Source organism: Mandrillus leucophaeus, unplaced genomic scaffold (assembly GCF_000951045.1).
Source record: "Mandrillus leucophaeus isolate KB7577 unplaced genomic scaffold, Mleu.le_1.0 Scaffold296, whole genome shotgun sequence".
Classification (NCBI taxonomy): domain Eukaryota; kingdom Metazoa; phylum Chordata; class Mammalia; order Primates; family Cercopithecidae; genus Mandrillus; species Mandrillus leucophaeus.
In genome coordinates, this window is record NW_012103098.1 from 457,971 (window position 1) to 472,563 (window position 14,593).

At 44.3% G+C, this 14,593-nt stretch overlaps 1 protein-coding gene and 1 long non-coding RNA gene across 2 annotated transcripts in view; one reads left to right on the forward strand and one right to left on the reverse strand.

The window, feature by feature from the left end:
• The window catches only part of CACNA2D3 (calcium channel, voltage-dependent, alpha 2/delta subunit 3), an 801,189-nt gene that overhangs the window by 434,594 nt on the left and 352,002 nt on the right, over positions 1-14,593 (reverse strand). The window contains exons 9-10 of the mRNA XM_011986171.1: positions 11,250-11,339; positions 2,107-2,220 (exon numbers count right to left, since the gene is read on the reverse strand). Of these exons, the coding sequence (XP_011841561.1) occupies positions 2,107-2,220; positions 11,250-11,339 (204 nt within the window). The remainder of the gene's footprint in view (positions 1-2,106; positions 2,221-11,249; positions 11,340-14,593) is intronic.
• On the forward strand, positions 5,224-6,848 carry LOC105543969. Its single transcript, XR_001006700.1, has 2 exons — positions 5,224-5,400; positions 6,461-6,848. It is a non-coding gene; the product is annotated as an uncharacterized LOC105543969 (long non-coding RNA).

Consider the following 14,593-nt stretch of genomic DNA (forward strand, 5'->3'; position numbering starts at 1 on the left):
GGGGACAGCTGCTGCTCAGCTCCATCAGTAGCCCTGTCACATAGGAATGTTGGCCCCAAAGTGGCAGGTGTAACCCCTTATGAGAGAAACTACAACTTTAAAATGTTATAGAATAATGACATGGTTTGGCTCTGTGTCCCCACCCAAATCTCATCTTGAATTGTAATCCCCAGATGTTGAGTGAGTTACCTGGTGGGAGGTGATGAGATCATGGGAGTAGTTCTCATGATAGTGAGTGAATTCTCATGAGATTCGATGGTTTTATAAGAGGCTCTTCCCCCTTCACTCACTCTCTCACCTGCCACCATGTAAGATGTGCCTGCTTCCCCTTCTGCCATGATTGTAAGTTTCCTGAGGCCTCTCCAGCCATGCACAACTGTGAGTCAATTAAACCTCTTTTCTTTATAAATTACCCACCCTCAGGCAGTTCTTTATAGCAGTGTGAAAATGGACTAATACAAATATCTTGACTTTTAATATTGATTGGTAATTGACAGTTTTTAAGACAGAATATGAACCAAGAAACACACACCTGTGCACTGAATTCAGCTGAGGAAATGGGTCCTTGTAAAAGTCAATAGAGGGCAGCAATATGGCAAAGCCTGCTGAGTATCCAAACCCTACTCTTTGGGCTATTTCTTGTGGCAGTAGTTCCACAAGTGTGGTTCCCCACCAGTAGCCTCTGCAGCACTCAGGAACTAGTTAGAAATGCAAACTCTCAGCCTCACTCAGATCTACTGCATCAGCAGTTGTAGAGGAACAAGTCCTCTGGGTGATCCTGAAGCTCACTCAAGTTTGAGAACTACTGTTTTACAGGAATCACATTCCAGCCTTGAGATCATTTTTCTCTCTCCTGAATTCATTTCCCGATTTTACAGTCTTGAAGATTGTCAATTACAGCATGGTACAATTCTCTACTGAATAGCTAACATTCAAAATAATGGAGAAAGATGACTGCTCAGACATTGCTCATCATCTCACTTTAACACAATGCTGAATTGTATTGGGTTTTTATGTGAGTTTATTACCTGCACCCTCACATGGAAGTTCATAAAGAAGAGAATGCATATGTGTAAGAATGTCGTGGAACTCTCCAGACAAGTTCTGACAATGGTGGGGAACAGCAGTGGGGGATAGAGAGAAGTTTCTGGGTGGTAATGGGGGCCGTGGGAAGAACTATACAAACACATTATGTAAAGGAGAGGCCTGTAGGGCTACCATGGCCGATTTCACCATTCAATTCTGCATGTGGGGCTCAACATGCAGCTCTGCCTTGAGGGAAAATAAAAATAAAAAAAAGCACAGCCCAATATGGATGAAGCACACTTCACAATGCATCTTTTCATGGAATAAGTCCCATATGTCTTTATAAGTTTCTTCTCTCCTCCAAAAGTTTCATTTTTGAAGACAAGAAAAGCCAGTATTCAGTTTTGGTCAACCAAAAAACACAAGGCTGAGAAACCATAGTGTTTGGATGAGGGAGAAAGGACAAGATGGAGGAAGGTGAACAAGAAGGCACAATCCATGTTGCTTCCAGGTTCTTCCTCACCAACTTTCCCGCGCGTGGGAAAATGCAGCCCACGCCCGGGAAGATGCAGATCAACCGAGCATGCGCCAGGTGACATCAATCCGAAGAGATCGAAACTTACCCGGCCACGCCTATGGAGACGCCCCTATCACGCCCTTATCCCGCCCACTGCCCTCCCCCTTCCAGTACCAATGCATAAAAGTCCTCTGCCGGCAGGAGCCAGTGTGACTTCTTCGGCCCCTCCTACTTGTGGACCGGAGAACCTCACCCGAGAGCACCAGCGCGACTTCCCTGGCCCCACACCTGAGGACCGGAGAACCTCGCCCGAGTGTGTGTGCATATTTGCAATAAAAGACTGCTGCTTTCTTATGTACTTTGGCCTCATGTTTAATTATTTAGCTCTCCTAAATTAAGTATTAAGTATTAAATTAAGACAATTATTAAATTAAATTAAATTAAGACACATAGATCATTATGAGATTAAGTCTACATGGGGCAAATATTCATGGACAAGCTGGAGATTACAGTAAAGATTCTCAATGGAGTCCACTGCACAGACAGGATCAGCATCAACTTACCTTTCGATCTGGCCAATTGTATTTTGCAAAGATTGTATCGTAGGTGTCCACCGCCCCATCAGTTATGAGCATGATGGCCTGACTGCAGATACTTCCTTGTCCCGTGTGGTTGAACTAGGAAAAGAAATAAGTTCAAAATGGTATACATATCAGATAATTCTGTGTATCAGTGAAAAATCAGAGACATGAGGCCTTGGGCTAAAGAAGCCTTTTAAAATAAGAGCACACTGTCCACCACCAAAACAACCTATACAAAAAGTCTTTCCACACAGATCACCGTATTTGCTCTGACAAATTGGATCTTCAAGCCAAAAATAAAATTCTAAGCCCTCCAACCAACTGAACAGACCTTACTGTTGGCCAAGGGAATTCCAAAGAAATCTGAATAAGCACTTCAGTCCATGCCAGGAAGTGGGGGATGGGTCAGACATGCCTGGCTATACCCCCTCTCTTTGGAGTTTTGGGAGAACTGATCAGCACTAATGTTAAAATCACAATCATAAGACTGACAAAACAGACCCTTTGTAGCAATCTGACTCTGGCATAGCATTAAAAGGCAGATAGCAGGCCCTGAAGGAAATCAAGGTATTTTACTCCAAAATATATTTATTTAACTTATTTGGAAATGGCCCTATAAAGTCTTCTCCTGGGGGGGATATTTGCATTCTCTAGAGAATCTCCTTCTCTTTCTAGGTCTTTTCCTAATCCAGGAGAGATTTAACTAAGAGTTTAACACCTTTTAAGGTCTGAAAAGAGATATTTGCCATCTATTCTCACTTAGAGGCTTCATCTACATAACAAAACGCTGGCTTCCACACCCCTCTTAACTCAAGGATTTCTTCCTGCTGACTTCAACTCTTTATGCAAAGCTTAATTCTTTCAACCAACTGCCAGTCAGAAATCTCTGAATCCACCTATGACCTGTAAGTGCCCCCTACCCCTTTGAAATGTCTTGCCTTTCCAGGCTGAACCAATGTATACTTTACATGTATTATGTCTTTGCCTGTAACTTCTGTCTCCCTTAAATGTATAAAACCAAGCTGTAACATGATGACAACTTAGGCATATGTTCTCAGGAACCCTTGAGGCTGTACCCCAGGACATGGTCATTCATATTTGGCGCAGAATACACATCTTTAATACTTTATCGAGCTTGGCTATTTTTTCCCCCCCAATAGATCTAAATACAAATCACAGGGGGATTTCAAAAAATACACGAGGTGGGAAAGAAGAGTCTAGGATTGCACAACCTCTCTTACCTTCAGGCATGGGCTGTGTTTTAGGAAATAAGCCCAAAGGAGTTGGCACAGAAATGTTTTAGGGACACATTATACAAGCAACGGGCTACCTAAGAGACAGTATCTCTTTCAAAAATTTAAAAGAGGCTAGTTTGAGTGGATCTGATGAGTACAGAATGCAGCATATAATAAAATCTAGGAGGTTTTAGGCATATAAAGTCAGTAACATGACAATTCACTTGAGAAGCCCAAGTATTTTCTTAATAGGGGTTCATTTCAAATTTATATTGTTGGCATGTAAACTTACGTATTAGTTTATATGTTGGTATGCATGGCATGCTGAAGTTCTAAGATTATGCTCACTGGTATGTAAAGCCCTGGACTTCTTCAACTTTCAGCTTTATATAAGATTTTAGAAGCTCTCAGTCTTTGTGGGCGGTAAGCAGCTAGAGTGACTGAATATGGTTGCCAGAGCAGAATGTCCTTCCCTGGAATCAGGGTGAAAAATTCCCTTAATGAATGCTATTAATGATGCAAATTGAAAGTAACACCAAGTCCTTTAAAAACCCCACAATTACATGTCAATGCTGAGAGATGGGAAACACACAAAAAATCTTCAACCTTCAGTAAGTAAAAACCTTCTCTATTAAAATCTGCAAAGTGTATTCATTTGTTCTAAAATTATTTGCTAAGTGCCCACACAGCACTAGGAATGAAACATACAAAAATCCGTTCTCTCATGTAGCTTCGTATTCTCTTTGGGAAGACACACAAATACAAGGTAAATAAATAAACTACGTTGTATGTTTGATAATGGTGATGTTAAGGGTGGGGAAAGAAGAAAGCAAAGAAGGATAGGAAATGGAATGGGGCAACTCTAGAAACCGTAGTCAGGGAAGACCACTGAGAAGGTGACATTTGAATTATACCTGAAGGATGTGAGTATCTGAGGGAAAGATATTCCAGGAAGGGCAAACATTAAGTGCAAAGGCACTGAGTGGGAGTGTGCCTGGCAAGTTCAATCTACTAAACCATGACACTGGGGAGGGATGGTGGCTACTCTTGGCTTTGCAGGCTGGCCACTGGTGAATGAGAGCTGATAAAGCATTCAAATTAAATCTATCTATCTATCTATCTATCTATCTATCTATCTATCTAGATAGATAGATAGATATTTTTTTTTATTTTTATTTTTTTATTTTTTTTTGAGACGGAGTCTCGCTCTGTCGCCAGGCTAGAGTACAGTGGCACCATCTCGGCTCACTGCAACCTCTGCCTCCTGGGTTCAAGCAATTCTCCTGCCTCAGCCTCACGAGTAGCTGGGACTACAGGCGAGAGCCACCACGCCCAGCTAATTTTTGTACTTTCAGTAAAGACGGAGTTCCACATGTTGGCCAGAATGGTCTCAATCTCTTGACCTCATGATCTGCCCGCCTCGGCCTCCCAAAGTGCTGGGATTACAGGCGTGAGCCACCGTGCCCGGCCTCAAATTAAAGATATTAATGCCTAGTCTTCATGCACTTAGACAGCTGATGTGGAGTCTGAAGTTGCAGTAACTTGAGAGAAGACCATACATAACTGGATAGATGAATAAATAGATAAATGGATGAGTGGAATTTCCTTATGGCCATACTGAGACACAGCAAAGCCAACTCAAATCATGCATGGGGTAACAGGGCATAGAGGAAAGCACTCGGTGTCATCTCAGCAACACAGCTGTGTGCCTGGGATAAGCTTCCTTCCTGAGCTTTCATTCTTCCACAGACAAGATAATAACAACCTCCCTAGGTGGTTGGTACGCCACAGGTTAAACGTTCAATGTTTGTTATATGCCAGGCTACTTGTGTTAACACAAACTTACTTAATCCTTACTAGCCCCTGAGGTAGGTACTATTGAGACAGCCAGGTGGGAGGGGCTCCTTGGTAAAACTCCAACCAGCCTGCACACTGGGAAGAATGCGCACTGGGATGGAGCCACAGAAGTGTGAGTCATTTGCAGCGGGGTGGAGCCTGGTCCCTCCTCTTCCTGTGAGGAACCTGGAATTCAATCTGCGAGGTGGGAAGAAGCATGTACTAGCAGGACTAGTACCCGTTTCCCTTTTTTCCCTTTTTGTCCAATAAATCCCAATTTTCTTACTCTTCAAACTTCTGCAAGCCTAAATTTTCAGGGTCATGTGACAAGGATCCTGTCTTTAGCGGAGCTAAGGAAAAGTCTTGCAACACTATCGTTATCTTTATTTTACAGGTAGGAAACTAGGGCACAGAGAGATGAGCTAACTTACCCCAGCTGACACAGCTGCTATCTGACATAGCTGGGATCTGAATCCAGACCATCAAGCTCTAGAATCTACTCTCCAATTTAGCACACAATATGGCCTTTCGGTAATACAGGAACATCAGTGAGCAAATGGATAGGTGGTGGGGTTCCAAAAGTGTTCATCTCCTCCTCCTGCCTCTACTTCCTCTATCCCTTTTAGGGTTTCAGGGTCACAGGGGAGTCAGCAGGGCCGTGAGCCTGAGGGTGCGTGCTCCTTACATGTGGTGCCCCAGACATTTTCCTCATGTTAGTCCTGGCCCTGGGAGCCACCCCTACAACTCTGACTGCACATGTGCAATTGAGTTAATGAGCAGACACAGCCCATGACACTGTCGTGTTAGTAGGCAGAAACACCTGGAAACTCCAGTTATCACACCACAAAGCTTTCCATGCGACCACTATTCTACTGTCTTTATCAACGTAACTTACTATTTCAGAAAATGCTTGCCCAGGAAGGTCAAACTTGCAAATAACCTCATTGCTTATTCCAGGAACTTCTTGAAAGACCCATCAATTCTTCCATAGAAAGCATCAAAGGACAATTGACACCCTAAGACTGAAACCCTGACCTCAAAATCTCTCCCTTGCTATGTTCGCCAACCCTCAACAGAAAGATTAGGATTCTTACCTAATCCTAGCCAAGCCCCCTCCCTCCTCTCCCATTAAAAGGTCCATCTTCAACCAAACTTCAGTGTCAATAAATATCCGGACTCTGTCCTTCCACACCTCTGGGAAGCTGCTAAGACTCTGTCCTTACTGCAGAAGAAAAAACAGCCTTGTAGCCTGGTCTCATCAACAGGTTGTTCTGGAGATGTTCTGGGGAGACTGCATTAAACACAGCCTTCGCACCATTAAATAAATCCAGCAACAAGCCAAGGCATAAAAGTAATCTATGCTTCAGGTCACAGAAGCTTCAGAGGGGGAAAAAAACCCCAGAATGCTCTAGGGCCATCATTGTTCATGAACTCATTTGAAAATATCCTGGAAAAATTTTCCCAAACACATGGAAAGAAAGAGAGGAGAAAAGAAGCTATCTGAATAATGTGGACTCGAATAAAGAGCTGCCAGGAGCTATTTATTTAAAAACATTACTTTCCTCTCTGGTTGAGTCCCTGGTATTCTCTGCTGCAATCTGTAGTTGGTGAATTTTGAAGAATGCAATTAAATTCAAATGCTTTGATGAGTAATATCTTTTCTCTTCATATTTGTCTAAAACTTTTTTTTTATTGAATAGCGAGAGTGATGAAAGTGTTTTCCATAATAATAACAATGACAAGGGCCTGATGATGAACTACAATTAGCTCAGTGATTCATCAGTTAGCAGTGAAATTTTCAATGCATCCTGACATTTAGAGCATTTGGTTGTGATTAACAGTCTTTGAAATGTCACCGAATTTTATTTAATTGGCTAAGAAAAAATTTTAAAAGGTAATCACTGCAAAGATCACATTCATCCCCAAAAACGATAATTGCAGTTGTCACATGACAAGGTAGATGCTAACTACTGTAGCAAACTGGCTCTGTGTTCTGACAGAATCTAATGAATGCAGCAGAGATCAATAGCTCGAAGGGGCTTAGAAGTTTATTTGAATGCTCCTTTCAAAGTCATTTGTATCAACAACTGCAAGCCTTTAAGTCATCTAAGCAAATACCAAAACTGAAATGCAGGTAACTGTAAGACAGAATTAACTCCATTTAATTATAGTAACCTCTGAACCATTCTAAGCTCCAGCCACAATCACAATTTTAAGCACGTGCGCGTGTGTGTGCGTGTGCATGTGTGTTAGAGAAGTAACTTTTTATTTCACATTGACTTGCAAAGGCAGGCATAATACACGGGAAGATAATAATATCACTTAAAGGTCATATTGATGAAGTAGAAAATATTAATAGATAAAGCTTCATTTTCATGGGAGATTAACCACCTCTGTGTTTGTCAAAGAGTTTAGCTATTTAAAAGCCTACTGGCAAGAGATGATATGAAATATTTTGCCCTATGAGATAAATGTGCACTCAAACAAATATAGTGCTAACCACCAACCAATCTCAAGCAGTGACATTTTGTAACATTTATCATTGTGTTCTTTTTTTTTTTTTTGATGGAGTCTCACTCTGTCACCCAGGCTGGAATGCAGTGGCATGATCCCGGCTCACTGCAACCTCTGCCTCCCAGGTTCAAGCGATTCTCCTGCCTCAGTCTCCCGAATAGCTGGGATTACAGGCGCCTGCCACCACGCCTGACTCATTTTTTTGTATTTTTAGTAGAGACGGGATTTCACCATGTTGGCCAGGCTGGTCTCGAACCCCTGACCTCTGGTGATCCACCCACCTCGACCTCCCAAAGTGCTGGGATTACAGGTGTGAGCCATCGCGCCTGGCCTATTGTGTTTTTTAAAAAACATTTATTCTGCTTTTTGCTTTCCAAGATCTACATTCAGCTTATCTGGTTATCTGACTGACCAGACTCCAGAGGTGTTTTTACAAGGGTATGGAGGGTTTTCCTGTTCAAAAATGCTTCCTTCACAAAGATTCAGGGTAAAAAAAGTCCACTAGGTGTTGGTGATTTCTCTCGGTCTTAGTAGTCCCTGTGAAAGTGTGAATACACCTTCTTGGCGTATATAATGATATTATGCCCCAAAATATGGCTGGTGAGCTGTAACTTCTAGAAGATGCCAATATGGAGATGATGATATGATACAAAGTGTTCCTGGGTTAGTAAGTGTGGGTAAACACATTTTTAAAGGTTTGTTCACTGCAGGACTTCTCAAGGCCTTTGATATGCACAAGTATCTTGTGAATCTGCAAGAGAAGGATGGCATCTCCCCACCTTGACCACAACCCCCATGTGGGAGTACCTTGGCAGGGCAGCATTAAACTGGGCATGTTATGGGAAATAGTGTCTTAGAGGGGTCTGAGAACAAGAGTGATAGATGGAAGGGATAGACAGAGAAAGGGTACCAGGGCAAGGAACAGAAAACAGAAGAAGATGAAGGGCAGCAGACACTCCTGAGGACTTGGGCAAGGAGAACCAAAGCATTTGTAGTGGGAGTTGTGTCTAGAGACCTGGGGTCTCAGTGGTCACAGCGGGCACTTCTCACCCAGCTCAGCACTGCTGAACGGGATCCAGGTCCTGCCTCATCAGGCTGATTCTCAACCCCAGGAGAAAGGGACCACCAGGCCCGCCTCATGGGTGTGTGACATGCACAGCTGCACAAGATCACACTGAGAAAGCTCCACACGTGGTTCAACGTTTTGCTGCCATTACCTTAAAATTCTCAATCACTTTCAACAAGAAATCCTGCATTTTCATTTTGCATGGGGCCTTGCAATTTACATGGCCAGTGCAGGGCAATTCCTATCCCCATTATACGGATGAAGAAAATAAGGGTGAGACTGAATCACACTTTTGCCACACAGCAAACTCTGGCTGAGTCAGGCTTCTCAGCCCAGCCTGCCTTACTCCAGGGACCACAGACTTAACCATACAACCATCTCCTAACCCTTTCTCTTTCACCACTTAGGCTAGAGAACAGGGAAACAGAAACTCACTGTAGGGCAGCCTTCCAAACAAGGGACTCCACAGGTCAGAGAAGTCTCCCCCGGCTCTGACCACTAGGTTTTTGAGATAAAATGAAAGTGATTTGTCAAATTGTGACAAGTCTTTTCAATATCACTACCTGGAAAGAGCCTGCTGAGATGCAGAGACCCAAGCCCTAAGAAGGCACCTGCCCAGGTTTCAAACCAGAATTTAAAGTACAGCCTAGTCCTCTGTCCTGGCCGGCTGTGTCACTAAAACTATTACTTTGCTGTCAACAGAGAGGTACTGTCCAAAACACGGACTCTTACATAAGTGTTTACATCTTGTAGCCAACAGCCCCTTGGAGCTCATGAGGTGACAGGGGCTTTGAATTTGTACTGAGGAAGTTGACTTGGCACCTTCTCTCCTTACTTTTCTCTTCTCCCCTGCAGTCATGACACTGGCTCAGGACTGAGATCTAAATAGTCATCTTCATGGCAACAGGTATTATTGGTAAAACAGAGTCTAGAAATTAGGGCCTAGCCTTTCTTGAGAGGCCAGTATAGCTGAGCAGTAAAAACTCAAGTTTTGGAGTCAGGTGTAACTAACCCACAATACAAGTTATGCACTGTGGAGTGAATGACTCACCTGCCTGGGCCTCTGCCTGCTCACCTGCAAAATGACACCAGCCTGACCTACAGAGCCGCCTGGAGACCAACAGCAGCAAGGCCTTGGGAGCCTCTGCTGGTCTCCCAGCTGCTGCTTGACACCTCAAGGTGATGTTGCTCCATGTAGTGCCTGTTTGTTCTCAGACTATCCCATGCCTTCTTTCTGCAAACCACAGCTCTCAAGCTCCCCAACAGTTTTGACAAGGATCACATAAAGGGGAAAGGAAGCAAGGAAGGAATCAAGGTATTTCTAAGCAATTTCTGTACACTCTCAGGGGATAGGCATTTTCTGGCTATAACTGTGTCTCCTCCATAGTTCCAGCTTCCACAGGTCAGATCCTTCCCTCTATGGTCACAGTTCTTCTTGGGTAGCCTCCTCCCCAGTTCTGTTCCTATTTGAATGGCCACAGTGACTCGGCTCTGATGTCACCCCTCCTGCCTGTGGTACCCCCTGCCCTAGAGAGGAGATGCCTCCTGCTGATGCTAATCTGTGGATTGCTTCATTCTCTGGTTTCTCAGCTTTTCCATCCCTTAGGCCATCAATTGCCTGAATTAAACGCCTACTATTTAAAATACCTTGAGTGGTTTTTATTTTTCTGCTTCTTAACATCTTCATTGCTATCTCCCTAGTCCAAGTCACCATTTTCTTTACCCAGATAACTTAATGTCCTTGCCCTTCTATAGTTGCTTCTAAATACAGCAGCCCGAAAAATGCTATTGAGTTCAAGATTATGTCATTCTTTGCCTAGACCCCCCAGTGGCTTTCCACTCCACACAGAGTCAAAGCCCTCATTAGTGTCTCTACGACGCTACTCAATTTGGCTCCTGCTGCTTCCATGGTTTCATACCCTAGCACTCTCTCTTCCCCACTCTGCTCTGGTTTGACCTCACTGGCTGGCACCTGGTTCCCTAGATGACTTAAATGGCCAGCCAATCTCACTCTCCCATCCCATGCCTGCAGATCTGCTCAGTGTCAGCCACAGCTGGCCCACATTTTATTTTATATATATATATATATATATATATATATATATATTTTTTTTTTTTTTGAGAAGGTGTCTCCCTCTGTGGCCCAGGCTGGAATGCAGTGGCACAATCTTGGCTCACTGCAAGCTCCGCCTCCCGAGTTCACACCATTCTCCTGCCTCAGCCTCCTGAGTAGCTGGGACTACAGGCACCTGCTACCACGCCCAGCTAATTTTTTGTATTTTTAGAAGAGACGGGGTTTCACTGTGTTAGCTAGGATGGTCTCGACTCCTGACCTCGTGATCCGCCCGCCTCAGCCTCCCAAAGTGTTGGGATTACAGGCCTGAGCCACAGCGCCCAGCCTGGCCCACAATTTTTTAAAACAACACCCATCTATTCTCCAGGGGATGGGAAAGGGAAATCAAAGAGGAACTTACATCACTCAGAATGTTGAAGGCCTCATTCAGAGCTATATCCAACATTCCAATTCCTTTGGCAAAAAGTTTGTCCAGATGCTCCCTGAAGTGCTGAAACAACAAAGCAGAAAATCCATTAGTGTCTGTCCTGTTATGTGAAACACCAACCTTGAATGAATTAGATGTATGCCATGGCAAGACCAATGATTCTCAGATCCAACCAGTCATAATTTACTTTTTCCTTCTACATTCAAAACATAAGAACTTACTCAATGTAAAATTCACCTTCAATATTCATGGTTTAGCTTCAGTTACAGTTTAGGAAGAAAATCAGTTGAACTCTGGTGAAAAGTATTTAATTCATCTAAAATTGCCACTTTCCTCTCCAGTTTCATTGTTGGTGACTCTTTTCCTCTCCTACCCCTACTCTCCCACTCCTGATCACATTTAGGACTCTGCATATGCACCCCTCCACTGGGAACCCACTCTCAATCCATTCTCTGGCTCTCCTGCCACACTCTCTCCCATCCACTTTTCAAATCTCATATGGCCATAACCCTCTTCTCAGACCACCAGCCTCTGCAACTAGCCTAGAATGCTTCCTTTGTGACTCCATGCTGCCATCAGGTACTCAGATCCACCTTTCACTGAGCACTGCATAATTAAACTCTGTCGCCACCCAAGACTGTGACATTTCTTAAGATACAGCATTACTCTGTCTTCATGTCTACCATAGTATGATACACACAGAAAGTTCTCAGTAGATAGCTCTAAGGAGCAGCGATAAAGACTGGATGACAACATGAAAACTACGATTATAACAAGAGAGACACAGGCTAGAAATCCAGAAGAGCTCCAAGGAATAAGGAGAACGGGAGTGAGGTTCTTCCAGAGTAGGCCCTAAGACCCTTCTGGCTCTGCAGAAGCTCAGCATCAGCTGGAGATTAACGGGGACAAAAGAAAGTAAATGCGAAACCCCACACATTTCTGTTTCCCGACAAAGGTGCAAGAGCGAACTCAGGCTCATGCCCAGGAACAGGTCAGTGCACACAATGCATGTCCAGGAATACACGCATGTATGAGTGACCCAAAAGCTCACACCCAAAGCCCACACCCACGGTGGCACCACGGCCTGGCTTTGCTTTCCAGTCACTGCATTCTGAACCCCTTGCTTTTTCTATTGAAATGGATTATTCTCTCCCCAAAGGCATCCCCACTTTTGTCCGCTGGGGAAACTGGCTGGAGGAGTCACCAGGAGGGAGAGGAGCAGGAAGAATGAGCTCATGGAAAATATCCACCTATGATTTACTTGCTAAGGAGGGCTTTCTTTCTCTTACCACGCCCTAAGACCCAACAATGCCCCAAGCATGCCATCAGCACTCAGATGGTGAAACCCATTCATGATGTGTCTAACGGGCCACACTGCCTTAGGACCCCCAAAATGATCATGGAATCAAAATGGATCATAGACACAAATCTTAGGGCATGCTGATTGTTCTAAGATGCTGTTCTGTCTCTCCCTGGGTCCCCTTAGAAGCAGTAGGAGCCCCCAGTCATTGAGATGGACAGAAGATCTGCCAGCAAGATGGTGCCAATGTAAACTCCAAAGTTTGGGTGGGTTCTTCACGGTAAAAAGGTTTGAATGACACCTGGGTCTAACATGAATTGAGGCTGAATTTGAAACTGGTGGCTCACCTCGGGCACATATACAACCCACAAGACCCTCTTCCCTGGACCGCTGCACTTTCATAGCAACCTTGCTTGCCCTCTGGCCCATCAGAGCAGCCACCATTATTGAAGCCTGCCTGGTGTTAGGCCCTTAAAAAAATACAGTGCAACTGAGTCTTCATGACAATCATGTGAGGTTCCATCATGCCACTTTACAGATAGAGAGACCGAGGCTGAGAACTGTGTCCAAATACACACACCACCTAGTTGCCTGGCCCAGGTTTCAATCCAGGTCAGCTTCACCTACTCTAATGCCCTTCTTCTTTCTGCTGTATACCTGTTGTTTCTCTAAATTAGCAAAATAAAAGTTGTGGGGTTTTTTTGTTTTTTGTTTTTTGGTTTTTTTTTTTGAGCATCTTGTATGCCAGGCACTTGCCATGGGCTTGACATGCACCTGGGCAGTCTGGCTCCAGAATGCTCACTTTAATCTCTGCTCCTGGGTGGGAGCTAAGTCTTCAGGGGATGATCAAATGGCTTGAGTAATGGGGGAGAGGAATGCTGAGGGCCAGGGAACTAGGCAAACCTCAGGGCCAGGAGCCAAGCTTTGTGCTTCTCTTTCCTTCCTGCCCAGTTCTCAAGGCCCATCAGGATGCCAAGTGCATGGCAGGTCCTCCAGGAATGCTTGGTGAACAAATCTAGGCAATTAACCGAGTCTAAGGAAGCCAGGCATCCCAGCTGCAGTTGGGCAGGAGGGGAGTCTGCCTTCATCAACAACCATCCCCCCGTGGAAATCAGGATTGTGACCACCGTGAGGACTTAGGCTCTAAAAGTGTCAACTCGCGGTGGTCCCCACACCCTCCTGCACCCACCTAGGGATATGGAGCATGATGAAACACCTATCACACAGCTCACTGAGAGGCTGGTCATTAACTGGCCCTAGATTCACAAAGCTGTGGCCAGACTCTGCCTTTACAAGTTTATTCTATTTGCCTGATGTCATTTCCGCCAAATGCCTTTAATTGTACTCAGTCATGCAAGTTAACACAGCATTTTTTCTTTTTTCTTTTTTTTTTTAGACAGAATAGTCTCACTCTGTCACCCAGGCTGGAGTGCAGTGGCGTGACCTCGACTCATTGCAAGCTCCGCCTCACGGGTTCACACCATCTTCCTGCCTCAGCCTCCCGAGTAGCTGGGACTACAGGCGCCCGCCACATCGCCCGGCTAATTTTTTGTATTTTTAGTAGAGACGGGGTTTCAACATGTTGGCCAGGATGGTCTCAATCTCCTGACCTTGTAATCTGCCCGCCTCGGCCTCCCAAAGTGCTGGGATTATAGGTGTGAGCCACCAGGCCCAGCCTACACAGCATTTTTTAAAATAACCTGCACAACATTTAATTTTTCTTTTCATCTATGTGTAGCTTATGTGGCACTTCAGGCAATGGTTGATTTTTTACAGTTGGACATTTAGATCAAACGTAACAACATGTTACGGAGTTCCCCTTAATTAGCTTTTATAACAACGTCAGTTGTGAATTTGATTCTTCCTGGTACATATATTAGATGGAAAAACTATTTTCTCAAGTTAAGGACTCCCAAATGATGCCACCGATAAAGGACTCTCTGTGTTCCTTTCTCTCTCCTCTCTCTCTCATGTCCAAACTCCCTCTTCTCCTCCTCCACACCCTGACCCAGATCAC